Raw genomic sequence first — 19806 nt, 5'->3', positions numbered from 1 at the left:
CAGTTGTCTATGCAATGTCATTTTTGTTTCTGTGATGAGACTGAACCTCACTTTGTACTTGTTTGTCCTGGGTATAGCGATTTGAGGAGAGTATATTCCACCGATAAATTTTCATCTCACCTTAGATTTTCTGTACTTTTGGCTGATAACAATCCAGGGATAGCACATCTCTTTGCCATTTACCTCTGGTAGTCCATGAAAAAATAGCAGCAGTCCCTTTCCTAGCTAGAAAGAAAATTTAATTAAACCACTGAGTGAACTTGTCGGAATGCATCTGGACACCGATTAACAGCGTAGACAGGTATGAGAGACGGTCCACAGCATGACACTGGACACCCACACCTGTCTGCAAGGAGGGTGGTGGTCTCCCTGCTAGAAGTCAAAGGACAAAGACAGGGGAGGTAAGTGTGGGACTGAGTACGGACAACTCGTGTCTAAGATGTCTGATACATCTATCACCACATGAAGGTTGCTGCTGAATTGTCTTCACAACCCTTGTATATCGAGGAGTCGGATTGTATAACACGATTGGAGTCAGGCTGTTATCAGTCAGATTAGAGAGGGGAGCCATGATTGGTTGTTCTCTTATCAGACTGACGAACACAGACAAGAGGAAAATTTAAAAATTATCAGATTCAAATTAGGTCAGTTTCCCCAGCCATGGATGTGTGGTGTGGAGGATATGTGTAGTTTACACAAAACAGGATTAATACTTGGCCACTCTCTCAAACCGTTGACTGAATGTTCAAATTTCAGCATTCTAGGGTAAGTGTGCGCGTGTGTTGTTTTTTTTTTTCTTTGTATTACACGCGAACTGAAAGAGTAATAATTTAGATAGTTGTTGCACTTTGAGTTGTTTATTTCTTCTGTATTTTTATCAATCACAGTGTTCTTAATTTCTCAGTTGCTGGAAATTCAAATGTAGTAAATCTTGCAGAGAGATTTCAAGCTGAAAACACATAAATACACTTTTTGCTGGAGAGACTGAGTATGTCTCACAATACTTCATTGTCAGAGTTGCTGCTGATTTTCTAGATAATCAAAGCAATCAGAATTTTATTTACCATCCAGTCAGTGGAACTAGACTATGATAGAGTAATGACATCTGGTGAGTGCTTTCTCATCCTGACTCAGGTGACTGAAAAGCCTGTCACCGACATGCTAGGCGGATTATTCACACTGTCTGACATTTGGAGAACATTTTCCTGACATTATCTCCGAATGTGACACGTAGTAACACGGGTATTCTTGTCCATTCAGTATAAAAACAGTGTGAATGTGTTGGATCAGAGAAGGATTTAATATTGAAAAGATATTAGTAGAACAATTATTGTTGGTCCAGAATCATTTCTCCAATGGCACACACTCTTTCCTAGCAACTAAAGCTGGTGACCTGAGGTCACCTTAAGCTTTTACAAGTTCACGACCAGTAGAGCTGATGAAGTGAATGTCACGTGGAATGAATTGCGGTGACGATTGGCTTTGCAGACAGACATGGTGTACCTACAGCAGTACTTACATCTCATTTCACTCCACTATCGGTACACTCAACCTTGCTCTTTGAGTCAAGACCTAAATGACACCAGTGAGGAGCCATAATGGTTGAGCAGGTCAGTCCACTATTAGGCCACCATGTCTATACTAAAGGGAGTCCTTATATTTCTGATAAATACTGATTCAGAATGACTGTTGATCAACTATCTGATTACAGAACACCGGAAGTTAAAATCTGCCAGTTCATTAATTCATTTATTTGTTCGTTTCCTGACTGGTATCAGGATTTCCTTCTTCCTCGTAAACTATTTGAAGTGCACGCTTTTGTTACACGCACACTATCAGTGTTATCTTCTAGAGGCATGTAGGTTATCTAACTGTAACACCGGGTGAACGAACTGCCACCTACCAGACAAGCGGTCGTTAAAGACCAACCTGACTGTTTGTGTTTTTTGATATCAGTAGATACAGGCGATATAAACCTAACCTGTAAATTTCAGTCTCTAAAACCCATCCGTTAATTCATTATCTGCCACGATTCGCACCTGCGATCAATGAGCTCCAGAAACTGCACTACGTCACGCAAACAGTGTGCTACGTCAAACTAACAGTGTGCTACGTCACGCTGGTACACCATTCACGACATTGCCAGCAGTCAACAACAATCACAGAGAATGAGCGATAGTTCGGATTATTCGGATTTGACAGTCTACTTTGGTAGGGGAAATGCAGACTGTCAAATCCGAATAACCCGAACTGTCGCTTCTCCTCTCTGATTGGTGTTGACTGCTGGCAATGGTGTGAATGGTGTACCAACGTGACGTAACACACTGTTAGCGTCGATTGCAGGTGCGAGTCGCGCACTTCTCTACCGGATAATTAATTAACGGATGAGTTTTAGAGGCTGAAATTTACAGGTTAGGTTTATATTTCCTATATCTACCGGTATCTACAAAAAAAAGCAAACCATCGAGGTTGGTCTTTAAACAGTGACGATGATTCCTACTCTAGATAGCAATGAAACAGTGAGAACTAGTGTACTAGTCACAACAAGTTAAGGACTAATCATACTAGTCCAATTTTTTGTCCAAATATAGTGCTAGTTGGAGAGCTTGAAACTATGAAGTAAAATCAAGGATGAATTTGGCTAAACTTTTTTTTAAATAAACTGTTGTATACTATCAGTACTTGGTTGAGCAGAGACGTGCGTATGGAAAGATTCTCTGTCGACAAGCAGGGTTTAATTTTTTTTCTTATAGGATATAGGTTTGATAAAATTATTTTTGTTTATAGAAAAAGTGTCATGCATGTATTCCAAAATAATCAGTCACTAAGCTGTTAATGTAAAAACGACAATTTCAAAGAAAAGCAAATGATTTATACACTTTTAAAATAAATACTTATGTCTGATCTCATCAAACTTCTTGATTTGTGGTGCTATTGTTTTATAAATATAAACAATCAGCTAAAATTGTGTTTGCACAACTAAGATCTTGCTTTTCTTTGCAGTGAGTGGCGATGAACATTTTCAAGCAGTTTAGATGGAGCATCATTGTGTTCGTGACAATTCTTGGACTAGTATCTGTCCTTTATTTCTTTGTACCCTTCCACAACATGGCAGACATTTCTACTTTGGAAAAAAACAATGTGGATATTTGTTCTGCATGGAGAGGTCAGTATTACTGTAACAAAATAGTTGGAAAGTTCTACACACAGAAGTAACAATGTTAAGAACTTGATGCATTGATGAAAACATAGGAAAGAAAAGCAGCTGTTTATGAAATACCTCTTAAAAGTATTGTTAATTATTAGATTAATTAATTTTACTATTGAGAAAGATGGTAGATAATAAACAGTCTACAACAAAGCTAGAAGAATCATCAAAGGTATAGTCGTTTTATCGAACACTATTTCTGTATTGTCAGGGGCCGACAAACGAGCCTTGAGGACGGTTCCATGGTGGGGACGGGCCTGTGATATGGCAAGGTATACAATAACAAACACAAATAAGATAAAGCAGACACATTATAACATTCTAGGGCTCAACGACGGATGACAGGTGAATGAAAAATACAGAAACACGAATGTCAGTGTTACCTACAGGTCTTGCGGACCAGTTATAAATTATAAATAATGTACATCTAAACATAAATTGCAGGTTACAGGCAGTCCAGGATTTATGATGAATGGTTGTCACAAAGATTAATAACTTTCTACAGCTACTAACCTGTCTCTCTTTATAAATAACTTTGATATTTTGTAGTGACATCCAATGAGTGTTCTAGCCAAACTAATTAAACATGTACAAACGGTTTGTAGTACAAAGTTTTGTTTCAGTGACTGGACAGTCAGAAGGTACAACTGCAAGGACAACAGACGAATGGGAAACTGGCCTGTCTGCTTTGATAATAACCTTGTACCTCAGAACAACTGTTTAGTGTACTCCTTTGGGTAAGTCTGTGAAACTACTGGAACTTTTTTGTCTTCCCTTTTGGGACAAACACATGTGTACATTTTTCTTCCGCAATTTAAGTCTTGAGAGACACAGATTCCTATGTACAACATTACAAAAGTAGGTTATCTTGGAAAATAAAAATAAGAATAAACACCAATCTGTAAAATATATTTTCAGCATTGACAATGACTTTAGCTTTGATGACGCGATGGCAGCCATTGGATGCACCGTCTACTCCTTTGATCCCAGGTAAACTCACAATCACTAACAATTTTCAAAAGGTTATCAAAATCAATCTTTTAATGATGATGTTGTCATTTTGTGGAAGTAAACTTAACAGTGGCAAAGCGAGAGAGAATGAGAACGAGAGGGATTCAAAGACTTAAATTTCCACATCAGTACACAAAATGCGAAAAGCAAATGAAAAAAAAAAAAAAACAAAGTTAAGAATGTAACACAAAAAGTCAAAACTAAATGAACAAAAAATAACAGAACAAAAGGCTTAAACGAAACTAGCCCTTTGCGTTTACGCCTCTTTTGTATCTTGTAACAAAATAAATAAAATAAAAACCTTTTTAATAATCATACAAAGGCTTGACGACGAACAAAACCGCCGAAACTTTGGTTGGTGTAACTTATGTGACACAGATCTTTCATCATACATGCAGTGGGTAACACGGAGAGCATTACCAGAGTTTACCATGTTGCAGCATGCTGGACACTGCTGACCACAAGCGTGGGGACCGTGTTTTCTTCCAGAGAATTGGCATCAGCGATAAGGACGACGACCATTTTGTTCCCAGAGCCGATGAGTATGTTGAACAGCGCCCGGCGGTCAACGGTTGGCCGATGAGACGTCTGCAGACAATCCTTGACCTCCTGGGTCACAGAAAGGTTAGAATAACTGTCCCTTGTACTGACCTCTATGAGTCAAGTTAGTTTTTATGTAAAAGAGTGTCCGTGTGATATTAATATGTAAGGTCTTACAAGATACGATGTGTCTGAGACATCAGCTAGCATTTACCATCGGATGTAACCATATGAACTTTGTGTCAACACACAGGTTTGAACATTACCAGTCTTACTGAGGCATTATCACTAAACTTAAGTACAAGTAAGGGGAAAGTTTCTGATTGAGAGGTGTATGTGACATTTGAAAATATGTTAGGGTAATGTTTTATATCTAAATACAGTTGGATTGTCTCATTTGAAGTCTTTGTTTATTTCAAAAATTGCGTTCCACACAAACACTGTCGTCCTCACCCCAACTGCAAACTATGAAGAAGCACTGTGTTATTGGTTGTTGTTGTTGTTGTTTAGGAGCAGCTGACCGTGCTTAAGCTGGACATTGAGGGCTATGAGTGGGACGTCACTCGTGATCTTCTTGACTCTGGGATCTTGTCGTCCGTCCCGCAGTTTCTGGTGGAGTGGCACCTGTTTACGGACTTTCCGCCTCGAGAACGAGTCCCTGATGCCGTTGATACGTACTTCCGGCTGAACGACATGGGCTTCCAGTTATTCGTCACCGGCGGTGTTCAACATGGATTTCATTCCGCATCCCGCTTTAGAATTCAGGCAGAAGTTGCCTACCTTAACATGAAGATAAACTGATGTCTCCATCTCTTTTCTTTGCTTTACTTTATGTCCAGCAACATCAATTAAAATTGTTACTATGTTCATTTTAGCTTAAACAGCCGGTATGATCAGCAGTTAGATGATGCATGGCCTGCTTTTTCACAGGTATAGCTGACCGTTAGATATTAATGCAGTGAATGGGAAATAACTAGTTTTTGATTGTTTGTTCGTTTGTTTCTTTTTTTACCTTCCCCTCCTTTCTAAGAATCTAGAGAAGCACATGTTTACTGACTTACCACTTGGTCTACGAGTCCATGTTGGTGTCCACATCTGTCTGAAAGTCATCGGCTTCCTGTTTTTTCGTCCCTGGCAGTCGTGGATTTCATTTGGTGACGGTTTCGAGAATTCAATTAGAAACTGCCTCTGGTAAAACGAAGTGAAACTAAATGAATCATATTTTTTATTATCTGGAAAAAACATTTTCAGATCAGATTTTCTTTAATCATTTATTAATCAGATCTCTTCCGTAAATATCTCTTGTTAAGTTGTTACACAAAGCAAAATAACACTCAGTGTGTGAAAGAAGCTGCTTATAATTATGGTATCCATGTTGGTAGTGAAAGATCTGGCTTGCGATTCATCGTCTAGTATAATTTTGTGTATAGTCTCCTTTCTGTACTTCCATTACAAATGAATTCACACTTAGCAGAATATACGAATATCACATCGACTACAACATAACAATGGTAAATACAGTATTCCTATTTTAGTAAAAATGAGGCTGAAAATAGCGAGGCACAGCCTGATCTATGACAGTATAATTTCACCACCTTTCTACTACCTTTATCATTTTTGGACAGAAAGTTTTAAAAAGAACAACGGTGTCTGCCGATTCTGCAATAAAGGTAAATACATATTTCCCAAATTCATTTATTTTGTGATGCTATCCAGAAAGTATGCAACGAAAATTGAACGAAGATCACTGTCCCACAAATTTAAATATACAGATGTCAGGGACCTGTTCAGAGTGCTAGGATCTGAGCACGTGAGCGGATGAAAGGATGTGAATGATGGACGTGTCCTAAATGGTCGAGTGGTCTGTGTGAGTAAAGTCCGCGAGAGCCAGCGCCTGATCCTGGCGTGTGGACAGATCAAAGAGCTTCATAAATGACGTAAAATGATGTGACGTCAAAAGGAGGTGACGACAAAGGAGTTGACGTCAGAGAGCGGGGAGGGGGAGAAGCGGAGAGGGTAGAGGAGCGGCCATGCCGGTGGAAGGAGACTGAGTTCGTGGGACGTTGGAGAAGCCATTGCCAAGTAAGTGAGCTTTAATAATTCAGTGGAGTCACGTGCTGTGTTAGAAGAGCCATTGATCTCACAAAGAGTAACATGCAAGTTACAGGTCGTGGCTGGGGAGCACATTGTTCTCTTCACACGAAGCCGGAATGTTGTAGAGAAGTGTTAATCAGTCCCACAGAATCCAATCATCTAACACGGCAACAGGGTTACCAATACAACGAAGCCATACACCTCATCCCTCCATCTGTGGTGAACTTCGTGGGAAACTCAGTGGTGCGACCTTTCACTCCGGGGGTCAAATAAAAGCAAATGATATTATACACTTTTTAAAGAAATTCTTTTGTCTGATCTCATCAAATTTCTTGACTTGTGGTGCTATTGTTTGCACAACTAAGATCTTGCTTTTCTTTGCAGTCAATGGCGATTAACATTTTCAAGCAGTTTAGATGGACCAGCATTGTGTTCATGACAATTCTTGCACTAGTGTCTGTCGTTTATTTCTTTGTACCCTTCAGCAACACGGCTTTGGAAAACAACAATGAGGACATTTGTTCTGCATGGAGAGGTCAGTATTACAGTAACAAAATTGTTGGAAAGTTCTACACACATAAGTGACAATGTTAAGATCTTGATGCATTGATGATAACTGAAAACCAGCTGTTTATGAAATAGCTGTTAAAAATATTATTAATTACTAGATTAATTAACTTTACTCGTGAGAAAGATTACAGATAATAAACAGTCGACAACAAAGAAGATGCAAATACAAGAAGGTAGAGCTGAGCTAGAATCCTCAAAGGTGTAGTCGTTTTATCAAACATCTATTCTCTGTGTTGTCAGCGGCCGATAAACGAGCCTTGAGGACGGTTCCATGGTGGGGACGGGCCTGCGATATGGAAGGTATACAATAACAAACAAACAAAATAAAGCAGACACATTTTAACATTCTAGGGCTCAACGACGGATGACAGGTGAATGAAAAATACAGAAACACGAATGTCAGTGTTACCTTCAGCACTTGGGGACCAGTTATAAATTATAAAGACATCTGAACATAAATTGCAGGTTACAGGCAGTTCAGGATTTATGATGAATGGTTGTCACAAAAATTTATAACTTTCTACAACTACTAACCTGTCTCTCTTTATAAATGACTTTGATATTTTGTAGTGACATCCAATGAGTGTTCTAGCCAAACTAATTATACATGTACAAACGGTGAAAGTTTTGTTTCAGTGACTGGACAGTGAGAAGGTACAACTGCAAGGACATCAGATGGATGGGAAACTGGCCTGTCTGCTTTGACCAGAAGCCTTGTACCTCAGAACAACTGTTTAGTGTACTCCTTTGGGTAAGTCTGTGAAGATACTGAACTTTTTTTGTCTTCCATTTTGGTGAAAATCATTCGCTTCTCAGGAAAGTGTCATTATCTGCTAGTACTCACATCGCTTAAAATGAAACATATATAACAAATATCTCATCCGCCTAATTGTTCAGGTTGTTTCTGTTTTCCGATATCATTTTTCATAATTTTATTTAATTTAAACTGGTTAAGGGACAATTAGGTCATAATTGTAAATCAGTGAGATTTATATACTTTACTAAATCTCTTGCACTTATATTTTTCCTTCAATAAGATCATTGACTTTATAAGGTGTTACCAGGATGATTCTTCTAAATTTCTTCTTCTCCATTTTTAATGTCATTAGAGTATTACAATCCATAGAGTGTACTTAAGATTTTGAAAGATTACAAAATTACCAAGGAAAAAATGAAAGTGATATTACACAAAAATAAAATGAACTAACTAAAGCTCGAAATGATCTTATAGATTTTGCTTTTGAAAGTATTTTGCTATGTTCGCACGTGCGCGTACACAACCTCACACACACACACCACACACACTATATTGACAAACACATGTGTACATTTTTCTTTCGCAATTTAAGGCTTGAGAGACAGAGATGCCTATGTATAACATTACAAAACGAGGTTATCTTCGAAAAAAATAATGAACACCAATCTGTAAAATATATTTTCAGCATTGACAATGACTTTCGCTTTGATGACGCGATGGCAGGCAGAGGATGCACCGTCTACTCCTTTGATCCCAGGTAAAATATCACAATCACTAACAATTTTCGGAAGATTATCAAAATTAATCTTTTAATTGCAATGCTTTCATTTTGTAGAAGTAAACTTAACAGTGGCAAAAGGAGAGAGAATGAGAGTGATACGGAAACAGAGTTAAATTTCCACATGTTAGTACTCAGACTGTATTTGATCAGTGGCAAGAGGCTGACACCATTACAAGGAAGGAAAGTCAGATAACATTAGCTAAAATGAATAGAGAGGTCAACATTAATAATAAAGTCACAGTTAGAAGACTGGAGAACGCCCGTACAGCTCTTGTTACACAAAATGGGGAAAGCAAATGAAAAAAAGAAACAAAGTTAAGAATGAAACAAAAAAGTCAAAACTAAATGAACAAAAATTAACGAAACAAAAGTCTTCAACAAACCTAGCTCTGAACGTTTACGCCTCTTTTGTATCTTGTAACAATATCAATAATATAAAAACCTTTTGAGTAATAATAAAACGGTATGACGAGGTACAAAAAGCCTGAAACGTTCTTTGGTCTAACTGATGTGACGTCCACTTTTCATCATCCATGCAGTGGGTAACACGGAGAGCATTGTCAGAGTTTGTCATGTTGCAGCATGCTGGACACTCCTGACCACAAGCGTGGGGACCGTGTTTTCTTCAAAAGAATTGGCATCAGCGATAAGGACGATGACCGTTTTGTACCCAGAGTCGATGAGTATGTTGTAAAGCGCCCGGCGGTCAAAGGATGGCCGATGAGACGTCTGCAGACAATCCTTGACCTCCTGGGTCACAGAAAGGTTAGAACAACTGTCACTTGTACTGACCTCTAGGGGTCAAGTTAGTTATTGTGTAAAACAGTGTTTGTTCGAGATATATATATATATGTAAGTTATTACAAGATCAGCTAACATTTACCATCTGGTGTAACCATATGAACTCTGTGTCAACACACTGGTTTGCATGTTAACAATTTTTCTGAGCCTTGTGTGACTAAACATGAACAAGAGGAATGTTTCTAATTGAGGGGTGTGTGTAACGTTTGAAAAAAATGTTATGGTGATGTTTTATATCTAAACATAGTTGTCTCATTTGTAGTCTTCATTTATTTCAGACAACTTAGAATTCAGTTCTACACAAACGCTCTCGTAATCACCTCAACTGTAAGCACTGTGTTATTGGTTGTTGTTGTTGTTGTTTTTGTTGTTGTTGTTGTTGTTGTTTAGGAGCAGCTGACGGTGCTTAAGATGGACATTGAGGGCTATGAGTGGAATGTCACTCGTGATCTTCTTGACTCGGGGATCTTGTCGTCCGTCCCGCAGTTTTTGGTGGAGTGGCACCTGTTTACGGACTTTCCGCCCCGAGAACGAGTCCCTGATGCCGTTGACACGTACTTCCGTGTGAGTGACATGGGCTTCCAGCTATTCGTCACCAGCGGCCTCTACCAAGGATCAGCGACCTCCTTGAGAATGCAGGCAGAAGTTGCCTACCTGAACTCGAAACGAAACTGATGTCTCCATCTTCTCGTTGCTTTACTTTATGTCTAGCAACTGCAATTAAAATTTTTGCTATGCTCATTTTAGTTTAAACAGCCGCTATGATCAGCAGTTTTATGCGCATGGCCTGCTTTTTCACAGGTATAGCTGACGAATAAATACTAAATGCAATGAACGGGAAATACCTAGTTTTCGTTCCTTTGTTCGTTTGTTTGTTTCTTTTTTGTCTTCCCCTTCTTTCTAAGTATCTAGAACCTATCTACTGACTTACTACTTCGTCAAAGAGTCCATGTTGATGTCCACATCCGTCTAAAAGGCATTGGCTTCCTGTTTCATCAGGAAGAGATAAGAACAGAAAAGGAATATAATTAAATTAAGATGACTAAAACTGACTAAAGTTTCACTACTAACATTCTACCCAGTCGCACGAAGATCAGAATTAATCACCTATGGTATGGTCACTGCTTCATATTAAAAAATCAGAAAGATAGCATCATAAATATACAAGTGGATTATTTACTCTCATTCACTCCTTACACTCATCAACAAACAGTAAAATCCCTGAGAGTTCAGGTGTTCGAGGTTAACATAATACAGTGGACAAGGTGTCGTACTGACAGTTCGGAAACATCCAAAATGTGAGGAATATAAAATGAAGTTAGGTGTTGGGTCACAGATATATTCTTACTGAATCCATTCTTGTAAACACACTATAGGTATATCTCATTGATTACAACACAAAAATGGTAAATAGTCCTATTTTAGTAAAAAGAGGCTAAAAATAGTGATCACATCCTGATCCATGACAGTATCATTTAACCACCTTTCTACTACCTTCATCATTTTGGGACAGAAAGTTTTAAAAAGAATAACGGTGTCTGCAGATTCTGCAATAAAGGTAAATACATATTTCCAAAATTCATTTATTTTGTGATGCTATCCAGAAGGTATGCAAAAAAAAAAAAAAAAAAAAATGAACGAAGATCCTCGTTCCACAAATATAAATATAATATACATATAAATATAAATATTAATCCAGCAAGCTTTTACGAAACAAAATTTTTCTTCTTGAAAGTGCAATGCTACATAAATGTAAAACTGTGTCGCTGTCTCACAGCAAATTTTTACTGAATGAACAAAGATTCCATTTTATTTCACTTTTTTTAAAGCTCTCCTCCATCTGACAGCAGAATCAGAAATACCAGATGTCGCTGAGAATATGGATTTGAAACTGAAAACAATAAATGTAACAAGATGTTAAGCAAAAACACAATTCTACGCGTTTGTTTTTCGTTTTTTTTTGGTCCTGTTTGCCTATTAATTTCTTGTTCTAATAGATTGTATCTCGACGAGAGGGAGTAGTAGACCCTAGGGAGACACGTGTAAAGTGGTAAAGATGTGTATCTCACGTGATCGTTATCATCGTCATCGTCGTGCGTCGGAGTAATGGTTGCATAGTCGTGTTGGAAAAGGCACAAAGTTTGTTCTCATCTGAGTGCTACACAGAGGTGTTGGTAGTGTTCGCCCACACACTCTACAACATCAAACAGGGCGATGTTTCCGCAAACTTTTAAAACAATAATTTTGAATAGAATATTTAATGTACTGTGATTGAAAACAGGAATATCCGCTTTACTCAAACTATTACATAAATAAGCATAAGAAAAAATATTCTTATAATAACAACAAAATATTATTATTTACACATGCACTGATCCAAGGAACTTGAAAACTCATTTTAACTCTCCATACTGTGAGTCACAGACTACTTTAACATCAGTGTGCATGCTGCCATGGCTGATATACTCGTATGTACTTGTAGGTGGCTTTATGTTGATACGAGTCCCAACAACACGGCCAACAACATTGGGGAACCCTTGTTTAGAATAAAATAACAGCTTTCTATTAGTGGCAATTAGCACCTGCTGGATAGGACTGGACTTGGCTTTCGTCGGAAGTCGAAGTTTAAGTCGTCTTTGATTTCTTCCACAATTTTTGTTTAATCCCTTCAGTTGAATCAGAATCGTTGAAAACAACTGTCGGTCGTAATAATCCAACATCGGTTCCCGTTTATGCACGTACATTTATCTATTTCACTGTTGGAACTGATTCTGATCCATCTCATTCATCACGATCGCCATTTTGATGAAAGAGAATAATTTTTTAGAAAGTTAGTACAGCTCCGAGTTGTTTTACATTAAGAAGAGAAAATCGTTATTAGATTGAAGTAAAGAGTTTGTGCAACACCTGTAAGCATTTTAGTAAAAACACTTCTAATTTTGCTTTTTAAAAATGGTTTCACGATTTAAAAAAGTGTTGTGCAGCTCAGCCTAGAAGTGTAGTAAAGAAAAATATTGTGATCAGAATCCATGACTCAGGGCTTCTGCTTACTCAAAAAATTGCGTACAGTACGCATTAAAAGTTCGGAGGACCCCTTCAATTTTCGTCAATGGGGTCCCCTTCACATTTGGAAGAACAGGGACCCCATAAAAATCTGAAGAAGGGATCCCTGGGACCCCAAAGAATTTAGTCCTTAGCAGAAGCCCTGAATGACTTTACAAAGTTCTTTAAAAAGGAGATTTATAGCTCAAGATTTGATGTAATTCATAATTTTTATAACCACCTCATAGCCTGTAGAGGAGCGGGAAGGGTTACTGCCAAGAGCGACTCAGTCCATCCTGCAGTGAACGCCCGTTGGCTGGCCACAAATTTTTTTATTTTCGTCAGACTTCGTCCCTCGTACAGCTGGTCCTCCATCCGTGAAGCCCACAACCTTCAGCTTCAAAATAGGTACTGATCTTCTCAAGATATCTTCACCTTTTGTAGTAATTTTGGACGTCCGTAAATGATGCGATAAATATCAAAATGGCTCTGGGAGGGAAAATGGTTGCTCACCCCTGGTGTGAGGAATATTAAGAGTCCAAACGACGTGCAGCAGATGTCTGTACCTTCTATCTATTCCTCTTCTTTCATCAGGTTGCACATTAGGCATTTCACTGATCACCAGTGGAGTCAACTTATATTCTTGGCTTCGATATAAGGAACTTATTTCCAGTTTACTGGGTTACTGTCCAAACTGTAAGTACTGTTAAAATATTGTGAACTTGAGTCTGAAGGCCTTTCTTTTAGTGGAACTGTGGAACAATTGCATTAACTATACATACATAGAAATCGACGGAATGTTACCATATTTTAGAGAATATAAAATTAACGATATGTTTCCAGGAAACATCTATAATACAGTACTGGTTAAATTTTTTTGGGGATGTCTGTTGTCTGTGCAACGTTCCCTGGTTTTGAACCCATGCCGACTAGAGTTAAAACCATTCTTGCCCAATGAGTGGAAGTCGTAAGCCCTTGTTTTTGACTTGGTCCTCAAATATACATGACCTGGAGGGCCCAAGGCAATCGTTTTACTATTTGTTAAAAGGATTTAGTAACCTACTACATCGGGAGGTCTGTGTGATGATGATGATGATGATGATGATGATGATGATGATGATGATGATGATGATGATGATGATGATAATTTTTAGCATAGTTTTTTTCACTGCACAATCACAAACGAAAAATTTAATCATCCAAACACAAATTCATTACAGAACAAAATTTATTGATCTTGCACAAAGAATTGTTGAATGAAAATTGTAAAATGAGACTGCCAAGGATGAGCAATACCAAAAACTTTACCAGTATTTTTCTTTTATGTTAGATGACAATTACTGCACAGAAAAACATTGTTATGGTACTCTTTAGGCAAATTAAGATAGTTTAGATGACAAAACCACTGAGATGTAAATGGCCAGTGCACTGTGACAAATTTTAAAATCCTCTCGAGCACAAACTCAGATGGTGACAGTCGCACTCAGCCAGAATGGAATGGACACATGTACGAGAGTGTGAAAGACGTGCGAGTATCAGCAAGTAAATAGTACATTTTTCATGCAGCTAAATGAGGAAGAAATAAGTTTTCACATCGATAAATATGGATCACATTTTCATAAATTTCTTTATTTCATGGTAAAATAGTCATTATCAGCAGTCATACGGAAAAAAATTAACTCTAATGCGCCCACTAAGTAACAAAACAACAGCAGCAGCAGCAACAACAACAATAAAAACTACTACTACTACTACAACAACAACAACAACAACAACAACAACAACAATAACGACGATTTACTTAGATTTACTTAGTCGAGTTAATTTGGTTTAGACCTTTTTATGTATTTATTTAATTTCAACCGAAGTTTGGGCGTGATTCTCTTCGACCTCAAAGTTCAAATGCTAATTTGAAGTATCTTCGTAACAAGTGTTGACAGTCGTTGGTTTGCGATCGCCAGTAAAAGAAATTATCTTCGAGAGAGCGTGCAATGCGACTCTGTGTGTTTGTGTGTGTGTGTGTGTGTTTGTTTGGCGTGATATTAATAGGAGATATACCCTTTACCGTTGGGGCTACCTCCTCTGATCTTTCCACCAGTTTCTGCTATCCCGAAGAACTTCAGGTTGTCTCTGCGTGAGAAACCTTCGAGCTTGTCGAGCTTGTCGTCAAAGACCTGGAGAGACTGATCTACATGTTCTTTTAGTCTCTACGTGTTTTGCTCGAGCGACTCTTGCCTTTGTTTAACTTGCTGTAACTCCGTAAACAGTTTATCAATGGCCGATTTGAAAAGTCTCAGTTCGTCTCTAACTTCGTCTATGTGGTGTTTAATGTTTTCCTCTTGTTTGTTGAGTAGTGTCTGGATATCAGTTAAGACACCACTCTCGTTGGAGCGGGCCATAGAGTCCAGTGGAGGTGTCACACACTCACGAATCACACACAAAGCTACCGCCGTGCTGTTCACGCTCCGTTGAACACTGTGGTCACCGGGCTTCTTTCGTAATTTAAAAAAAAAAAAAATTACGTAAAATCCTCATGTACCCACAGAATTCGCATTCCTAACAGTATGAAATTCTGGAGTTTTATTTGCATGATATTTTGCATTGGTGTTATATTTCTCTTAATATTGCTGGTCTAATTTAATTTATTTTCTCACTAACTTTTGTAACTTATATGATTTTTTCCTCTGATATAATCCTGCTTAGGCAATCTGTTTTTGGAGCATTAATATTGTAATGTACACTTTTATGAGTATAAAATACAGGTTGCAAAAATATGTACAACATGTAAAATAATTACTTAGCTCTTAATGCAAAAATACAATTTGATAGAAGACCAATAAGTTAAGGAATGTATTTATAAAATCTATACTTATATACCTCACCCAATTTCTTGATTTGTAGTTCTGTTGTTTTAAAATAAGAAAATGAGCTGACATTTTGTTTTATTACTAAGCCAGATTTTACTTTTCTTTGCAGTAAATGGCGATGTACATTTTCAAGAAGTTTAGACGGACCAGCATTGTGTTCATGACAATTCTTGGACTTGTGTCTGTCGTTTATTTAATGTTACCCTTCCAGAGCATGCCACACATTTCTACTGTGGAAGAAAACAATGTGGACATTTGCTCTGCATGGAGAAGTGAGTATTACAGTAACATAATAGTCACAAAGTTCTATACATACAAGTAGTAATATTAAGATCTTGGTGCATTGATGAAAACTTAGAACTTCGAGCTAGACACTCACACTACCTTGCCAAAAGTACCAGTAATTTTAAAAACACGCATTTGCATACAGTCATAATCAAAGCAGAAAAGACAGATACTCATAGAAGAATCTCTATAGACCTGCATAATGACAGACAGACAAACAGACAGATGGCTGATAATAAACAGCCTACAGCAACACGAACCATCAAAGGTACATCAGTCGTTATCATCAACCATCTGTTCCTGACAGGGGCAGACAAACGAGCCTTGTGGACTGTACCATGGTGGGGGCGTGCCTGTGACATGGAAAGTAAAGAAACTAAAATTCAAAGTATTGAACTAAAAACAGTAAATTAGTATTAACTTTACGATTTGGAGACACAGAAAACATGATATTTTTAGAAGGCTTTTAAATATTTAAATTTATTTTTATATCAATATAAAATCCGACTCACCTGTCTCTCATTACACATGAAATTTGTGCTTCTTGATGACCTTTAATGATTATGGCAGCAAAACTAATCCTTCGAAATTAGATAAGATGAAAATGTTTCAGTGACTGGGTAAGAAGAAGGTACAACTGCAAAAACCAAAAATACATGGGAAACTGGCCTGTTTGCTTTGATGATAACCTTGTTCCTCAGAACAACTGTTTAGTGTACTCATTTGGGTAAGTCTTTGAAACTACTTACGATTCATGTCTTTACTCTGATTTTCGTGAAAATTATCCACTTTTTATGAAAGTCTTATTATTTACTAGTACTCACATTATTTAAAACTCCTAACAATTGTGTCCGACGCATTGTCCAGATTATTCCTGTTTTCTCCTACAATTTTTAATCATCTATATAACTTTGAAAGCAATTTCTTTTATTTTATAGAAATAAACGGATAAATAGCTCAAATGAGAGATTACAATTTTTTTGACAATATATTCTGGCTGAAATTTACCGGTAAGTTTTATATCACCTATATTTAGTGATATCTGAACAAAAGCAAACTATGCGGGCTGGTCAATAAAACTAAAAATAATTTTATAAATTCCATTTTTTAATGTCTTCATTTTTTTGACAGTTCTTGTTCGTGCGTGCACCCCTCCGCCCCCGTACACACACGCGAACAGAGAGACACACACAAACACGCTATAATCACAACACACCTGTACGTTCTTCACTCACAGTCTAAGTGTTTGTGTCTGGTGGGATTGTGAGCGCTTAGATATTCACATATGCATGAAAAATAGCTTCAAAGACACATAAAAAGTAGACTGAACACGATCCTATTTACACATGTATTTCTAATTTTAACAAATGAGAACACAATTTTGTCTACAAAAAACAACCACGCTATAAAATATATATACACAGAAGGTGGGTCTCAGAGCTCCACCGGCAGGTACTATAGGGCCCAGCAGCTCGTCTGAAGGAGTAAATCTGCCAGTGGATGGAATGATTCTGTCAGATGAGCAGATCCTCAACACGGGTACCCCTCAGGGAGGTGGGATATCCCCCATCCTATTCTCTGTATGTACAAATGAGATTACTATCAACAGTGGTAGTCTCAAACTTGTGCACTATGAAGATGACATGGCCCTTGTGGGTTGTCTGAAAGACGAGCAGTCCCTGTCACAGTACCTGGCCTGTGGGGGGGAACTGGAGGAGTGGTTTGACCGCAGCTTTCTGGAGCTGAACGTTGAAAAAAAACGGAGGAGATGGCCTTTGGAGGAACACATGAAAGAAGAGATGGCACAACTTTTCTCTCCACACTAATACAAATCAAGGGACAGCAGGTGCAGAGGGCTGCTGTATTCAGGTACCTTGGTACAGTGATCGACGGGAGGCTCTCCTTTAGTGATCACGTGAACCAAGTGTACAGACAGGCCCAGCAACGGCTGTACCTTCTAAGGTGCTGGAGACTGTGTACAGGTCTCTTGTTGACAGCATCCTCTCATTTAACATCGCTGCCTGGTATGGTGACCTCCTCGTCAAAGAGAGGGCAAGGCTGGCCAGAGTCATCCACCAGGCCAATAAAATTATTGGTTAATCACAGCTACCACTTTCTGACTTGTACTTTCATGCAGTCAGAAGGATGGCACATAACATTATTTCGGACCTAACGCACCCTCTCCATCCCAACTTCCAGCTGTTGCCCTCAGGCAGGCGCTATAAAGTGCCACGTGTACGGAAAACTGGCTACCAGAGGTCCTTCCTGCCAGCAGCCATCACCATCCTAAATAAAACACACAAGGACTACTGGCATCCTATGAAGTTACCTATTTGTGTGTGAGAATGTGTGGTGCGGGTGTGTGTTAAATGTCTGTATGAGTACGTATGCCTGCCCGTCATATTGTATATGTTTGTGAGCAAAATAAAAATTTCTGTCTTCGGTTTCCTCGACAGACAATAACGGTTGATTTGATATTTTCAGAATCAACTATGACTTTAGCTTTGACGACGCCATGGCAGCCAGAGGATGCACCGTCTACTCCTTTGATCCCAGGGGAGATAACAATTACAATTTTTTTGCTTTTAAAATATATGTATATATATTTCTTATATATTAATATTTCTATTATTATAATACGAAGATGAAAACAGCGAAACTTTGTAGGGTCTCACGCTCTCTTTCATGACAAATGCAGTGGGTAACAAAGAGAGTATTACCAGAGTTTGTCATGTTGCAGCATGCTGGACACTGCTGACCACAAGCGTGGGGACCTTGTTTTCTTCAAGAGAATCGGCATCAGCGACAAGGACAACGAACATTTTGTACCCAGAGTCGATGAGTATGTTCAACACCGCCCGGCGGTCAACGGTTGGCCGATGAGACGTCTGCAGACAATCCTTGACCTCCTGGGTCACAGAAAGGTTAGAACAACTGTCACTTGTACTGACGTCCATGGGTCAAGTTAGTTATTGTGTAGAAGAGTATCGGTGTAATATTAATATGTAAGGTCTTACAAGATACGATGTGTCTCAGACATCAACTAACATTTACCATCAGATTCAACCATATGGAGTCTGTGTCAGGACATTAGTTTGCTCTTTAGCAAATTTATTGAGACAGAGACAAGTAAACCAAGGTTTCTGATACAATACTAATACTAATCTAAACACAGTGTGGATCAGTTTATTTGAAGCCTATTTATTTCAAACAATTGAGAATTGACTTCTGCACAAACACTGTCGTATTCGTCTCAACTGCAAACTATGAGGAAGCACTGTGTTATTGTTTGTTGCTGCTGTTGTTGTTGTTGTTGTTTAGGAGCAGCTGACCGTGCTTAAGATGGACATTGAGGGCTATGAGTGGAATGTCACTCGTGATCTTCTTGACTCGGCGATCTTGTCGTCCGTCCCGCAGTTTCTGGTGGAGTGGCACCTGTTTACGGACTTTCCGCCTCGAGAACGAGTCCCTGATGCCGTTGATACGTACTTCCGTCTGAACGACATGGGCTTCCAGCTATTCGTCACTGGCGGTTTCTACAAAGGATCAGCGACCTCCTTGAGAATGCAGGCAGAAGTTGCTTACATAAACACGATTAGAAACTGACCTGTCCCTCTATTTTGTTTGCTTTTTTTAGTTCTACCAACTCAGATTTAAACTCTTACCTGACTTACTATATCTTTCTTGTAACTTAGTAAAGAGGTATCGACATGCGTTTTAGAAAGAAAATAAATTAGTAAAAATGTTCTTGAGGGATTAATGAAGTTGGTCATTGGGTCGTTTGTTTTCTTAAGTTTAATAAAATTTTCTTATTGCCGGAGCTTTTTTTAATGCATGATTTGATGTTCAT

At 38.4% G+C, this 19806-nt stretch overlaps 1 protein-coding gene across 6 annotated transcripts; it reads left to right on the top strand.

Moving 5' to 3' along the window:
- Positions 1 to 432: 432 nt before the first annotated feature.
- On the top strand, positions 433 to 19696 carry LOC112553316. Of its 6 annotated transcripts, none has more exons than XM_025220446.1 (10): positions 434 to 765; positions 1377 to 1610; positions 3004 to 3166; positions 3420 to 3480; positions 3832 to 3945; positions 4127 to 4198; positions 4660 to 4843; positions 5366 to 6841; positions 7238 to 7388; positions 7664 to 7725. In XM_025220446.1, the coding sequence occupies exons 3-8, from the start codon at positions 3013 to 3015 to the stop codon at positions 5558 to 5560; spliced, it is 780 nt and encodes a 259-aa protein (XP_025076231.1). In that variant the 5' UTR covers positions 434 to 765; positions 1377 to 1610; positions 3004 to 3012; the 3' UTR covers positions 5561 to 6841; positions 7238 to 7388; positions 7664 to 7725. The 6 variants fall into 6 exon arrangements, with proteins under 6 accessions (XP_025076229.1, XP_025076231.1, XP_025076227.1 ...); XM_025220442.1 differs by having other exon boundaries at positions 447 to 765; positions 1489 to 1610; positions 5270 to 6841; XM_025220443.1 differs by having other exon boundaries at positions 447 to 765; positions 5270 to 6841; positions 7339 to 7388.
- The last annotated feature ends 110 nt before the right edge of the window (positions 19697 to 19806 follow it).

The sequence above is a fragment of the Pomacea canaliculata genome, linkage group LG12 (genome assembly GCF_003073045.1).
Source record: "Pomacea canaliculata isolate SZHN2017 linkage group LG12, ASM307304v1, whole genome shotgun sequence".
In the NCBI taxonomy this organism is placed as follows: domain Eukaryota; kingdom Metazoa; phylum Mollusca; class Gastropoda; order Architaenioglossa; family Ampullariidae; genus Pomacea; species Pomacea canaliculata.
The sequence above is the reverse complement of the archived record's forward strand: the minus strand, read 5'-3'. Positions and strand labels throughout refer to the sequence as shown.